We start from the raw sequence: 16,462 nt of genomic DNA on the forward strand, positions 1-16,462 counted from the left end.
TCCCCATTTCTTCTATAAATAGAACCCTTCTCCTCAAGCAAAAAAGAAGCATAAGAGTATTGTTGTTATACTGGCATTAGCATAGAGCTTTCTCATAGCATCACTATCTACACTTGCATAGCATTTGCTTATCATATTCAACTATCTTGAATCTCCATATGGCATCCATGGCTAGTGCTAAAAGTTGAGAGCTACACTCATTTGGGACTTGGAGAGGAGAGGAACAAGGGAGGAGCAACTATGAGCATCTTGATTAGCATTTGGAGGAGTATAGTTTATCTATTCTATGTTTGTATGCTTTCTATTTCATGCTTAATATCTCTCTTGATATGCCTATTTAGGATAATCTTTTGTTGCTAACACTAATGTTTGTTTCTTGTGCTCTTGTGTGTGTTGCCATCAAACAGATTTTCTAATCCTTTTTGCAGAGCATCACCACCAATTATACGCAAGTCGCGTATAATTATATTGTGAATCACCTATACGATGCTAGTGAACAAATTGCAACTATAACCATCAAAAATCTCAGCTCCACTTGCAATGTTGTTACACGTCACAACAAGATTACCATAAAAGTAGCTCCACAAGGCACCCCATCTATCCCAAAGTAGTATAATCTTGTGGAACAATTAGACAAAATGCCCGCACTGATATCTATTTTAGAGCTATTGCGCCTATCTCCATCCCATAAAACAATCTTGGATCAAGCTCTCCAAGAGGCGTCAGTCCTTGCAAACCTAAATACAGATCAGTTCCAAGCCATGGTTGGAAATCTAAAGTCATCACCTTGTCTCACTTTTTCCGAAAGTGACAACTCTTCCTTCCAGCAACCTCATAACGGTTCACTACACATTGAAGGATTTATCAACCAGCATAGGATCAAGCGAGTCTTGATCGATAATGGGGTCGGCCTGAATATTTGTACACTACAGTTGGTCACAGCTTTGGGATATGCAATAGAATCAGTGGATCCTCGCAAGAAGATCACAATCAAAGCCTATGACGATGCAAAGTGTTCATCCAAAGGAGTTGTGGTACTACCAATCCAAGTGGGCCCTGTGGTGAGGCACATCATCTGTCAAGTTCTGGACCTTCCTCTGCCATACAATCTATTGTTAGGAAGACCTTGGATACACACCATGCAAGTCATTCCATCCACCTACCATCAGTGTATCAAGTTCCCACATAATGGTGTAGAGATCACAATCCTGGGCGATGCAAATCCCTTTGTATATTGTCATAATATCAGTCATCAACGAGAGATTACCGTTCCTAACAATAGAGAAGCCATCTCCTCCACATCATACATAAGTCCAGCCTCTCTTGCTAGTTCAAACACCACTATACCTAAGCAAGAAAAGCTCAAGATGAAAATAGCAGAGGAAGGTCCTGGGGAATACAATTTGAGCCAACTCTTTTGTGTGGGATGAATGCCTACTTCTTCTAGAACATATGGTAAACCTCAACGGTTACTTCAACAACCACTGATCAAGCCAGCATGTCCTTTGACGCCTTTCATCATTGGGAAGACTCAAGAAGAAGAAACCAGAGATGAGGACTTCGCAAAATGGATCTATAAAGATCCCATCACCACCGATATGCTGCAAGCTAAGCTTCCTACAAATCAGTATGGAAAAGGCCTTCTCATTATGCAAAGAATGGGTTATGATGGTCAAAGTGCTTTGGGACCTTGCAAACAAGGAAGACATGAACCGCTGCAGCCAGAGTTAAAGCCCAAGGATAATACAGGCTTAGGCTTTCAAAAGGAGATCCTTCCTAAGCTCAGATTCAAAGGAAAACCCAGCAAACCACTATATCAACCTATTACAAAGAGGACACCTTTGATTATCAAAGCAGCATCAAACACCATCGCAACTACCCCATTGAGGCTAAAAATCCCAACACAACCATCTACAACGCCAATCATCCCACCAAACAAACCAACAATCCCACTAGCAGCAGCCATAACATCAATAGCACCATTAGTGACAACAACTATATCAGAACCCATAGCAGTATCTACGACACCAGCAGTTCCAGCAAGAGCAACAGAGTCAACACTACCAATACTCCCCGTATCAGATTCATTGATCCCCATCATCCTTCCTGCAACACCGATCATTTCATCTACAAGGGTACATCAGTTGGTCACACCCGCAGTGTTTAACTCAAGAGACATCCCAGTATGGTATAGTAATCGGATACTAGAAAGTGACTCAGAGACTGACTCACATGACTGGGAATTTGATTCCATCTAGCTTAATATTTCAGATGAGGAAGACACATCACTACCTCCACCTCGCAAAGATATCTCTATTTATGGAGAAGCACAAATAAAGACCTCTTGGATTCCTGAGCTGGAAACGTCTTCCACATACCCTACATCGCATCCTATGCCTGATTCTAACAGGGAGAGTACCATCAACGACCTTCACCACAATATCTTAACCCTCACTGACACATCTAACGAACTTAACCTAATCAATGAAGTAATGCCCATTATCCATTCTGAACTCATCAAATGGAACCAACCTATTCCCCCATGTCTTGACCTTTTCCAAAATGATGAGGCACTCATTTACTTTTTGGAACTACGGGATAACATACCAAGCGGGGATCACAAAGCCGGATTCGCCATTGAACTTAATAACGCAACATACTTTGGGGCAGATGCCAAACCTTTCAGCTGCAAAAATATAACAATAAAACATGGATCTTCCAGTGAAAACCACACCGTGGCACTGTTTGATCCAAAAAAAGTCAAAAGAAAGAGCGTATCCAATGGTGAAAACCTCTCTAAGGTTCCGGCGGATGAAAGGTTTGACATTCTCCCTGCTAGTACACAATAGGAATGATCAATGATTGTCATCGAGGAAACAAAAGAATACAACGCGGGGACTCTTGAAACTCCTCACCACATACATTTGGCATCTCTTCTAACTCCAGAGGAATAGCCTAAATTTGTAGAGTTCTTTCAAAAGAGTCAGATCAACTTTGCATGGTCATATGCAGACATGTCTGGGCTTGATCTTGATTTAGTCATGCATCACCTCACCATAGCGGAAGGAGACAAACTTGTCAAGCAGAAGCTTCGTAAGATGCATCCTCAAATTGTAGTACTAGTCAAAGCAAAACTCAAGAAACTCCTAGATGTTGGTTTCATTAGACCAATTGATTATGCAGATTGGATGTCCAATATTGTGCCTGTCGGCAAACCAAATGGGGGCATTTGTATTTGTACTGACTTTAGAGATCTGAATAAGGCATGTCCTAAGGATGACTTCTCCTTACCAAACATCGACATCATAGTGGACCTAACAGTAGGACATGCCATGCTTTCTCTCATGGATGGCTTTTTAGGATACAATCAGATAAAGATCGCACCAGAGGATCAACATAAGACAGCCTTCACATGTCCATGGGGCACATACTGCTAGAATGTAATGCCTTTCGGTTTCAAAAATGCAGGAGCAACGTATCAACGAGTAATGACCACCATCTTCCATGACATGATGCATACCATAATGGAAGATTATGCTGATGACTTACTAGCAAAATCACTCACCAGAGAAGGTCATCTAGACATATTAGATAAAATCTTTGATAGACTAGAACAATATCATGTTCGACTCAACCCAAAGAAATGTGTCTTTGGGGTAACCTCAGGGAAGCTTCTAGGATACATTGTCTCCAGTAAAGGCATTGAGGTCGATCCAGCAAAGGTCAAAGCAATCATGGACATGCCACCTCCAAAGAACATCAGTCAGCTAAGGACATTACAAGGACGACTACAATCCATCCGAAGATTCATTGCACAACTAGCAGATAAGTGTCACCCCTTTACACATCTGCTACACAAAAACATCTGCTTTCAGTGGGATGTCAGATGCCAACAAGCATTCCAAATGCTTAAAGACTATCTCATGAATACACCATTGCTGGTCCCACCAGATCCGAGTAGACCTTTATTACTCTATATATTAGCAACAAGTACAACATTGGGTGTACTATTGGCACAACACAATGTAGAAGGGAAAGAGTGTGCTGTTTACTACATCTCTCACACACTGGTTGGCTATGAACTCAATTATACACCTATTGAGCAAGGTTGCCTAGCAGTAATCTTGACAGCCACTAAACTGAGGCACTATCTATTGACCCATAAAGTACAACTCATTGTGAAGATTGATCCACTCAAATACTTACTCAGTAAAGTAGCATTGACAGGCCGCTTGGCCAAATGGGTGATGATTCTCATTGAATTTGACATCGAGTATGTGGACCGTAAAGTTATCAAAGGTCAAGTTATTGCAGATCAGTTGGCCGAGGCACCACTCATAGGCGATCATCCTCTCATTTCCAATTTTCCAGATGAAGAGATATTCATGATCACAATAGCACAACCATGGAAACTATACTTTGATGGTTCGTACACTAGGCATGGCTCGGGGGTAGGCTTTCTATTTATCACACCTCAAGGTGACAGCATCCCGAAGTCTTACATGCTCACATTTCCATGCACCAACAACATAGCAGAGTATGAGGCCTTGATCACAGGACTCAGGCTGGTCGTACAATGTAAATTACAAGAACTACAAGTATATGGCGACTCCCAACTGGTCATTCGACAAGAAACATATGAATATCAGACCAAGGATGACAAACTCATGCCATACAAACAAATGGTGGACAAATTAAATGCATCATTTACTACCATCACCTTTGAGCAGATACCAAGAGATCAGAATCGAGCTGCTGACGCTATGGCTACCATTGCATCTCTCCTAGATCTTCCACAAAATTCAACACGCTACGAGTTCTTGGTAGAACAACTTTGGATTGCTTCTTATGATATCCCCAAATTTGAGATGATATGTCGCCTTATCGGTTCCGAATCCCCATGGTACAGTGAGTTTTACACCTATCTCTACGATCACACCCTTCCTCCTATCCAATCGAATAACCAACGTAAAACCTTCATTTGCCAAACCGCTCGATATACCATTATTGCTGAAACCCTATACCGACGTAGTCTTGATGGTACTCTACTTCGATGTCTGGAACAGGATGAGATAACAAAGGCCTTGGAAGAGGTACATGAAGGAATTTGTGGAACCCATGCAAGCGGTCTGTCACTTGCCAAGAAACTCCTACGCACTGGATACTATTGGCCATCTATGGAAAAAGACTCCTACTACTTTGTTAGAAAGTGCAAGAAATGCCAAGTTCATGGAGACCTGATACATGCGCCAGCACAAGAATTGCAACCAATCATGACACCATGGCCTTTTTGTCAATGGGGCCTTGACCTTGTGGGTAAAATCCATCTACCATCATCCAACGACCATAAATTCATTATTACCGCCACCGAATATTTCACAAAGTGGATTGAAGCTGTTCCACTTACCCAAGTTACCGACAAGCAAATCACCTCATTCATCCTCAATTACATCATCTGCCGGTATGGTGTACCCATGTCCATCATCACAGATAACGGTCTTCCTTTCAAAAATCAAGATGTCTGTGAACTCTATGAGAAATTTCACATCCAACACCGCTTTTGCACTCCCTGTTATCCACAAGGAAATGGTCAGGCCGAAGCATCAAACAAGAACATATTAAGAATCCTCAAGAAGACAGTCAATGATGTCGGTCGTGATTGGCATGTTCAATTGAATCCAGAACTATGGGCGTATCGAACTAGCATTCGAACCCCTACAGGCGCAACTCCCTACTCATTGGTCTATGGTGCAGAAGCTATTTTACCTATTGAGGTTGAGATACGATCACTACAGGTTTCCTTGCACAATCTCATCGATGATGAAGCATACAGAGTATCCCGTCTCCAAGACTTAGAGCTACTTGATGAGAAGTGACGAGCTGCATACAATCACCTCAAGGCCTATCAGCAGCGCATGAGCAAAAGCTATAATCATCAAGTTAGACCTCGTACATTCGAGGTAGGTGATCTTGTTCTTCGAGAAAATCCTCGTAACCAACCCAACCGAGAACATCAGGGAAAGTTTGAATCAAATTGGCTGGGTCCATATGTTATTACTGCTGTATTTGGGTCTGAGGCATATCAGTTGGCTACTTCAAAAGGAGAACCACTAGCAGATCCGATCAACAGCATGCACCTCAATCGATTTTATACATAAGCTGCACAGAGCATCAGGCTCCCCTACATACTGGCAAAAATACCAAAAACATCCAGATAAAGGTCCTGAAGAAAAATACAAAAAAACATCAAAATAGTAAAGAAAAAATCATGCATCCAAACGGTGAACAACCACTCCGGTGGCACCTTGGGTAAGTGCGATGGTGAAAACCTAGCAAACAGGCACCACTCGTAAAGGCTATGGCTCCATTGTCTTTTAGACTTGTTGTGATCACATTCACTACATCCATTCATCCATCCATCCAAACCATGGCTTGTCACTGATTTACAATCAAGAAAAGTACTTCATGCGTCTTGCATCCCACTTTTTCATAGTCATGTCTAAACTAAGGGCAATGCCCTTAACTTATTGATTGAAGTGGATTCTACCTTATATTGTGATTCATTGAGTTCTTCATTCAAAAATATCTCACAAAATACCAAAAACATTCAAAACTATCTTGCAAAATACCAAAAACATTCAAAATGTCTCACAAAATCCAAAAACATCAGAAAACATTGAAAATCAAATAGAAAAACATGGCCACACATTGAACATACTCATCCGAGCAGATACCACACAAACATTGAAAAATACTCACACGATGATCACTTCTCAAAATCGGCCAAACAATCAACATCAACACTCAAACTATCTTCAACAAGGATGTATCCTTCCTTACCAAAACAAAGACAAAATAACATTTTCTTTGACAAGAAAATTATGTTTAAAGCTATCAAATACTTGGTTGATTTGTGAGTAATTCATTCGTTTATATATATCAGGTTCCTACAACATTGTTTGTGTATCTTTTGTAAATTATTTTGATGAAGTTTTGGGGCATGTACTAATGGTGTCTACGTGGCAAGTTCACTAAGCTACCTGATTTTATGCAAAAAGCAGTCATAGATCACTACGGCTTGCTGACTACAGCGTATACCTCGACCATATGAGCATTAACCATTACCAAGGATCCATATTATTTATTCTTTATGTATATACTGTTTGCATACAAGAACAATTCTCCTTCTTTGGTTCCTCCTCATCCAATTTGGATAAAGGTTTTTGTCTCTTATTAAGGTATGAACTTGTCTCAGGATATGATCAGCCCAAGATCAAGGAGGACGATCCAATTCATGCATAAACGGAGATGATCCTTGTCTGTTCTGCAAGCAATACTCTGGTCAACTTGACCCATTATATCAAGTTGTTTATATTAACTTGCTATATCAAAACCATGTAAGAAATACTTTGGTCATGTCTTGAATCATTATGTCAAGTTGCTTGTATTTTCTTACAACATTTTAAAGATCAATGATGAAAACAGAGCACTATGGATCGTCATTTCATCTCATCTGTTTATATGTTGCATTATGTTGCATATCGCCCATCCATTCACTCATTCATATATATGATTTTTGTATGCAAATGTGAACAAAATTGATGTAAGCAGTTATGTGAAAAATTAAGCTGGTCTTGGATACAATCGTGACCGAGTACTCTAATACATCATCAGTGCATCATGCAAAGTATAAATAGCCTTGCATTCATCTATCATGATCATATCATCATCATTACATTTAGTTGCATGTGCATCAAGTACATTTCATATCATTTTAGTTGTTTAAAATACATATAGTTCATTATCATTTATTAACATTAGTCTTCTTATATCATTTCATCATTGCATAATGTTTAGATTCATTCATATAAACCGATTGTCCTTGATTGTATTAGCCATTTACTATGCATTCATTTAGTGTCAGTTATCAATTATCATTTTATCATCCTTTATTATCCTTTATCATTTATCGTTGCATACATTCATTTATCTATTCATTAGTTAAAAAGTGCATTCATTTATCCATTATTAGTGTCTTATTATACTCATTTTAGGATTCATTTAAAATTGCATTCATTATCCCTTTTTAATTGCATTAAGGTGCAGTTATTAACCATAAGTTGCATTATCATCACATTATTATTTTACTTAATCATATTTTAGGCATTTAGAATCATAAAACCATCTGTCTCAAACATTGGTTCATACCATTTTACATATACATTCATTTACATATGCATTCATTTAAACATTTGTACTTTACATTTGTTTATCCACATATACATTCATTTTTCACCATATAGATGCATATCCATAAATAAATCATTGATTCATTACATTAACATCATTGCATATCATTATCTCATCATTATATCGACATGAAGCAAAAAATCCTATCTATATCATCATAAGCATACATCATCATCATGACATTACATACATAAAGCATTACATCAAACAAATCATGCACACATATATAAACCTGCATTCATATGTTAGTATCCAACATCATAAATCATCATAAAATATGCATATAGGAATCATCTCATAAATACATACATATATACGTATCCATCTAAGCATACACTCATAAACTCATCATCATGCATAACATCCATATTTATCAAAATGCATATCACCAAAATATGGGATCTCCTCATATATATCATCTCATGTATCAGAGTACAATGAAGTCTACAAAATTGACTACCAAGAGCTATCCAAGACATAGTCCAAAATGACAATATAAATACATGCATGCAAAATGCTCTCTCAGATGCCACTCTGACCAGATGGTGCACCACCATCACCACCTGCTCCCCCACTAGTCCCTGCACCATCTGATCTATCTCTCCATGGAGGCCCCATCAAACCCCCACTAGCTCCTGCACCACCTGACACCTCTCTCCGTCGTGGACCCATCACACCCCCACTACTCTGCATCCTCTAAGACCACTCTGACCTGGTCTGTCGCATCTGGGAATAGCTCAGTGCTCGCTGACTAGCTGGCACCACCTGCTCATATAATCCCCACCAATACTCTATCTCAGCCTATGCCCGTCCAAACTGTCTCATCACCTCCCCAGTAGGACCTTGTGCTCCTACTCCAACCCGGACTCTCTCTTGCAGCTCCGCTAATCTCTCCACCACACTATCCCTCTCCTACAGCACTACAGATAGCTTCGACTCTCGTGCAAATAGTTGCACATCTCTCGCTGCAACCTTTGCCTCCAGATCCTCCACCCGTGTCTCGACTGCTGTCAATTGAGTCTACAAATGTGCTAGCATATGATCCCGAAGATCACCAGCCCCTGTCGCTCCCTCCCCTGTATCCATATGTGCCTCTCTAGTGGCTCCCTCCCCTCTGTCCATCAATATCTCCCTCTCCATACCTCGACCACCTAATCTGACTCCTCCCGGCACCAACGGTCCTTGTGATATCCGCAGTGGCAATCTGCCTCTCCCTCTCTGCTAGACCCGACCACCTAAACCACCTCCTCTGCCACCTCCACCATCTCCTCCTCCTCCTCCTCCTCCTTCGTCACCACCATCCCCCCTCCCTCATCCACCTATCATCGGTCCTCGACCTCCTCCCCTCCTCTGTCTATGTCCCCTCTCCTCCTCAAAATCAGGAATCGGCTCTACTGGATTTGATATCTGCAGAATCGGATGAGCTGCCATATACTACGTATACTCCTCTGATACCCCTGCATCTATCACCCTCGGTCGTATATCCCATGGCCTCACCTAAAGCATCTGGAACTCTGCCAATGCCTGATCATAAGGAAGTACTGGCCCCCATGCATATCTCTCTTAGACCACTCTGGCGTACTCTCCTGATCCCCTCGGCAATCCCTGCTGTCGCCCAAACTGTCTCATCACCCTGCCCGATACCTGTCTCTCTACATCATAGCATGTTCTCCCAATGAGGAATCGGGTCATAAATACATATGGAAATGCCTCTACATCATCCTCCCAGGGCTCGCACTCAATGTAGGGTCTCCAAATCACTGCATCCATGTCATCCAACGCCCGCCGCGACCACTCTAACTTCCCCAAGTGGGGCTGACTCATCATACCACTGTACATGAACATATAGGGTTGGTCAACTGCCCGAAATCTCAGACTCACTGGTCGAGTCACCGGTAAGTGCTCCCACGCCCAAATGTGTAGCAGCGTCACTCCCACTGCCAAGGAGCCTCTCTCGCGGTACACTACCTCATGCAGCTCTTGATGCATGTGCGCTAACATGCACGGTCCCCAGGCAAATCAGGTCCCCTCTATCATCATCAGCTCTATAGCCTGTCCCCACCCAATGGCCAGACCATGCGATCGCCTATTAGGACACAGTAGCCCTCCCACAATCCCAGACAAAACTGCTGGCAATGGCTCGTACAAAGCAGCAATATCCTCCCAGGCTATGGAGCCATCATCAATGTACATGTCCTCATCAAAAAATCTCTGCACCGCTAGAGTCCCCCATGATCTATCATATGTGACTAGCTCACCCTGAATGGGAATATGCAGAATGCGCCACACATCCTCCAGTGTCACCGTCATCTCCCCCTGCGCTAAGTGAAACATGCAAGTCTCACTGTGCCAGTGCTCTGCCAACGCTGTAATCAAACCGTGATTTATCCAAATCACGGGCATATACATCACATCATACAGCCCAGTCGCTACAATACAATCAATCTCGGCCTCTGTTAGTTGGTACCGTAGCCCTTGTGTAGCCGGATGTCTCTCGCGCAACTGTAAGACGCGTAGATCCTCCTACACACGGGCATCGATCAATCATCATTAGTTGTTTTATTTTCAAACTTTCTTAAGTTTAAACCTAGACTATCAACAGATACTTTGATCAAGTATCTTCGGGTCTCAACAGGTAAGCAATCATGGCACACCTAGACTTAAATAGACATTTATCCTAATGACCTAAGTCTCATCAGGGTTGCCATGGTTCAAAACAACTCTCACTTCACATCTCTATCCATTCATCATTGGCATCGGGAGATTTTTGTTCACAAAAACTAGGGCATCTATTTTCCTAAACAAAAGCGCTATCTTGCAAACAATAGCGCTAATTTTTACACAATAGCGTTAAACCCCTAACAAAAGCGCTTAATCAACCCTATAAAAGCACTCAAATCACAAAAGTGCTACAACAGCTACGCAATAGCGCTACTTAACATCAAAAGCGCTCAATTGACCCCTCAATAGCGCTACAAAAATAATAGTGCTCAAACATGCATGCAATAGCGCTCATCTTTTTAAAAGCGTTCAAACAACAACACAATAGCGCCATTGCGGCACAAAAGCACTAATTAATTGGACAATAGCGCCAAAACATAGTTTCAGCGCTATTGTCCTAACTCAACTTGGACTCAGCAAAAAACATGTCAAAAATACATAAAATTCAAAATTTCAAATTTGCGTACCGCTGATCCGTAGTCCTCTGGCCGCTAGAATCGTCAGACTCACTCAAAACGGTGCTCTGCTACTAGTACCGGCATCCTGACTGTTGCTTGCTCCTCCAAAATGTCACTATTAGAGCTCTAAATTCACTATAATCGCGGATTCAAATGACCTTGTTTTCACCCCTTTCTCCCCATATAAACCCTTCGTCGTAACTGTAATTTTCTCTCGCTCACCGCCGTGGTCCCCGTGAACTTCCCGAGCCTCCGATTTCTCCATTTTATCTTCGATTTCTCCCATTCTTCACCTGTATTGCTAAATTCTTCTCTTCTATCACCCTGCCAATTTTCATTCTTTTTCGAGAGATCGCCCGATTTTTCAAAAAAATTCGGCCCATCTCTCGAAGGGGCATACCACCCATTAAATTAACATTTTATGGGGCATTTCTTCACACCTATTTTTCTTTCTTTGAAACGACGCGATAAACCGCACCGTCTCAAAGAGGGGCAAATGTCGTCGCATAAATCTGTCCATTTTAATTAAATGAATATTTCATATTTATTTGATTAAAAATCCACTAAGCCATCAGTTAATTAAATTAATATTTAATTAATTCATCTTCAAACATTCTTCTATTAATTAAATAAATTATTCAATTTATTTTAATTAATTCATTAAACCAAATTCACAATCAATTAAATGAATAAATCATATTTATTTCATTTAATCCCCTATTCCTCTTTTAAATAAATTAAATCAAACATTTATTTAAATCACTTATCTCCCCCCCCACTTGCATTTTCCTACAAGTGCAACTTGCACACATTTATTGAAATAAATTAATTTATTTTAAATAAAAATCCTATTTTCCCTCACCCACCAAATCCACTTGCAAGCCTAAACCCCTTCTAGATTCTTCTAACCCCTTCCTAATTAGCCTAATTCATCCCCTAATTATTGTCACATTCTTAAGCAACTTGGAGTCACTTCTCAAAGACTTCAAAGTCTTTGAAAAGCATTAAATGCTTTGTGTGTTCAACAATTTAACCTCCAAAGTCTTCCAAAACCACTAATGGCTCTTACATGACCATTTAAGGCTCTTATATAACCATTTATGGCTATTTCAACTTGCACTCATGTGTCTCCTCAAGCATTTATTGCTTTGACCATGGTTATCCCTTTTGCCTTTGCACAAGAGTTTATCTATTGGATAAAAGCTTTATTATTTGAATAAAGAATTTATTCATTCAACCTAACCTTGACCTTAACTCCCAAGTTAACTATCAGGTCATGTCAAGAATTTAATGCTTATTCCCTCTCCTCTCAACCTATCTCACATTGACACTTGGATTGGGTTGAAAGCCTTCACATGGATTGAATATCATTCAATCCTGACCCTTGTTGAGATTACTCAATCTCAACCATCCATTGCTCCATTTTTCCTATAAATAGAGCTCACATTCCTCATTTTCAAATCCTCAAGCATTTTGCATTCATAGTCATAATCTTGAAAACTTGTATGCATCTAAGTTATAGAGAATTTTAGAGAGCATTTAGCATAAAACACTAAATATCTTGTCACTTTGGTTTAAAATAAATCATTTTAGCATCATAGCATCTAATATTAGATTTTTATTCACATTTAGAGCAAATACTTCAATCTCAAACCTCCATAAGCATCCATAGTGCAAAAAGTTGTTGAGAGCTACACTAGTTTGGAACTTGGAGAGGAGACGAACAAAGGAGAAGGAGCTAAGAGCATGTTAGGAGGCATTTGGAGATGTCTCATCATATTTACTTCCTTAGTTAAATATTCTCTCATGCTTTTAGTATCTCTTTTGATATGCCTGTTTAGAATAATCTTTTCTTGCTAACACTAATGTTTTTGCTCTTGTGTGTGTGTTGTCTTCGAACAGATATTCTAACCCTCTTTTTGCAGAGCATCAGAAGGCATAGCTAAACAAGGTATTTTTTAATTCTAGAGAGCTTATCCATGGTAAACACTAACAATGGATTCTCATTTCAAGATAATCAATGATCAATAATATAGTTTTAATTCATTTATAGGTTGTGAGTTCTCTTGCCTACAAATCAAGAAAGCGTTAGTTTGTATCCTACAAATTTATACTTACATTATAAAATACATCGACTCTACAAAACAAGTATTTATTAGTTTGAACATGTCAAATTTACATTCAAACTAATTTATTTAGTTATAATTCTAAACTTGAATTCTTTCTTTGGCTAATAGTATTTATGCTATTTTGAAACTTAAAAAATCCTTTCGACAATTGAAGTGAAAACAACTACTTGCTTCCAAAAAAAAAAATTTTTAAAAAGGTTGATTTATTGCCCTCAATAAATTCAAACTAGTGATGATAAGTGAAATGTATAGTCAAGCATGCTATATATCTGAACATGTTGATATAAAAACCATAGTACTATAATTTTAATTTTGAATTAAGTTCTCAATAATCACTTTCAATTGCATAATCTTTATTTTTACACAACACACAAACTAATGAACAATAAAAAATAAACAAATATATATCATGATAAACAGCTTTAGGATTTGATTGTGTGCAAGTTTTTAATCATCAACATTTTGGATCACAGTCTGTGATCCATTATCAGGTTGAATGAGAAATCAAGGAGATGTAAAATGGATTATGGAGATGAATGATTTTACATCTCTTTGATCTCTCATTCAATGGGATGATGGATCACAGAATGGGATGATGGATCACAGAATGTGATCCAACACGTTGATGATTAAAAACTTGCACACAATCAAATCCAAAAATTGTTTATCATGATCATAAATTGTTGAAATCTAATAAAATTGAAATATATATCATATTAAAAATATTATATATAAAACACGGTGTGAACCCAATGACGCATTCTTTTAAGAACATTTCTCTTACTCATAAAAGTTGCCCCAACTAAACCAGATATAATAGAACGTTGACAATGCACATCTTATGTAAGCCAGATAAAATTCTCTCCAAAGTGAACTCGGCCATTATGAAATATCAAGTATCACCGGTCTAGATTGTACAACCACATGGCCGGACGTCACACTCTTCATTATTATTTCAAGACCACTAGATAAACCAGCACTAACAAGTATACCGGTTTAGATTGTACAAATGCAGGGAGGTCGAACTCTACATTTTGATTGAAGACAACTAGATATCAATGACTGTTGCTTCATTACCAAGTAAATGTAGCCTAAAATCACGCAAAATATTTCTCTCTTCTTATAAAATCCCTACTCATCTGAAACTCATTTCATTTCATTTCCTAGGTCAATTCTATTCATTACAGAATTTTCCTTGGTCCATTCTATTCATCTCAGAGAGACTCTGCTTTTCCAGAAGGAGGAAGAGATGAGCAACCACCATCACCATCACCATCACCAACACCATGGCCACCAAGAAGGGGGCTACCCATATGCCCCAGGCTATCAAGAAGGGGGCTATCCATATGCCTATCAAGAAGGGGGCTATCCATATGCCCCAGGCTATCAAGAAGGGGGCTACCCATATGCTCCTCCACCACCACAACCAGGGGCTTATCTTCAAGCTCCAGGGGCTTACCCATATGCTCCTCCTCCACCACAACAACCAGGGGCATATTCTCAAGTTCCGGGGGCTTATTTACCAGCACCTTACCCTTCATCAGAGGGCCTGCAATATCAATATGCAGAGGAAGAGGCAAAGAAGCACAAGAATCGTGAGCATATGACTGAGGTGGGAGCACTAGCAGCAGGTGCCTTTGCCTTGGTAGGTCTAATAATTAAGCATATAATTTCTTTTTGGTATAAATTGTTCATAGATTTCAATTTATAGACATGAAGTATATTGTAAAGAGATTTCTGAATTCAACTGTATAGATTTTTTTATATTGTAAAGAGATTTTTTTATATTGTAAAGAGATTTGTGAATTCAACTGTATAACATTTTCATTCACCAATAATATATCTTGGGTAGCAGCAGGTTGTGGACTATAGAAGGCTATTGCTTCTAAATCTGTTAATTGAAATTCTTCACAGTTGTTTTTGATGTGTTGGGCAATTGGGTAGTTAATTAATTTGATTTTTCCATTCCATATATTTGAAAAAGTGTTTATATATTTTTTGTTATGGGATCACACGGTATATGATCTATGGTAGAATGGCAAAACAAATCATCTGAAATGATTGTTGAGTATGTGTAATTTTGACAGTACGAAGGATATGAGGCGAAAGTGGATCCAGAGCACGCAGGGAGACACAAAATGGAGGCAGAAATAGCTGGGGCCGCTGCTGTTGGGGCGGTGGGCTACGCTGTGTATGAACACCATGAGAGCAACAAGTATGAGCCTCACCATGAACACCATGGTCATCACCATGGTCGTCAATGAAGACATTAAAAATTCACCCATGTATGTTGTTAATAATAGAATTTCACGCGATCTGCACAGTCGTGTGTAAAAATAAGATTACAATTTTCAACGTTTTCTTTATAAGAAGCATGGATTGGTATGTTTATCATCCGTATTCAATGGATCTTGGATTGGTTTGTTTATCATCCGTATTCAATGGACCTGTGTCATGTTTGAACTGGTGCTGTAGTTTAATAAATGAAAATCGGCATTGGGTTTTCATGTTTTTTCATTATATTTTGCTTCTAATTTGAGATGAATGTGAATTTTAAATGAATATTTATTTTTAAATAGATAAAACATTCTTAAATATGCATGCAAATTAAATATTAGATATAAAAAGGATATTGAAATTTATGTAAAATAATAGATTCAATTGAAAATTGAGTATCATTGTGGTCATCTTCCTTAGCAGCAGATTTCATAAGAATTTGGAAGTAAAGGAAATACATGTGTAATTCAACAACTTTTGTCACAAAAGTGAAATAGATGCAGATTACAAACTTGGTTTAACTAACTAGGAAAATGATTCAGTAGAGTTTCTTGTATAGAAAGTGTTGTGGTAATTCTCTACCTAATGTGGTGATAGAAAGTGTTGTAGTAATTCTCTACCTAATGT

The 16,462-nt window shown here is 39.2% G+C and overlaps 1 protein-coding gene across 1 annotated transcript; it reads left to right on the forward strand.

The window, feature by feature from the left end:
* Positions 1-14,673: 14,673 nt before the first annotated feature.
* On the forward strand, positions 14,674-16,000 carry LOC131071324 (uncharacterized). Its single transcript, XM_058007114.2, has 2 exons — positions 14,674-15,203; positions 15,646-16,000. The coding sequence occupies exons 1-2, from the start codon at positions 14,808-14,810 to the stop codon at positions 15,820-15,822; spliced, it is 573 nt and encodes a 190-aa protein (XP_057863097.1). The 5' UTR covers positions 14,674-14,807; the 3' UTR covers positions 15,823-16,000.
* The last annotated feature ends 462 nt before the right edge of the window (positions 16,001-16,462 follow it).

This window comes from Cryptomeria japonica, chromosome 2 (genome assembly GCF_030272615.1).
Source record: "Cryptomeria japonica chromosome 2, Sugi_1.0, whole genome shotgun sequence".
NCBI classification, from domain to species: domain Eukaryota; kingdom Viridiplantae; phylum Streptophyta; class Pinopsida; order Cupressales; family Cupressaceae; genus Cryptomeria; species Cryptomeria japonica.

Bases quoted from the DNA above. Each gene is read 5' to 3' on its own strand.
- LOC131071324 (XM_058007114.2), top strand. From the start codon at position 14,808: ATGAGCAACCACCATCACCATCACCATCACCAACACCATGGCCACCAA. The intron at 15,204-15,645 runs GTAGGTCTAATA...TAATTTTGACAG, and splicing joins CAGCAGGTGCCTTTGCCTTG to TACGAAGGATATGAGGCGAA.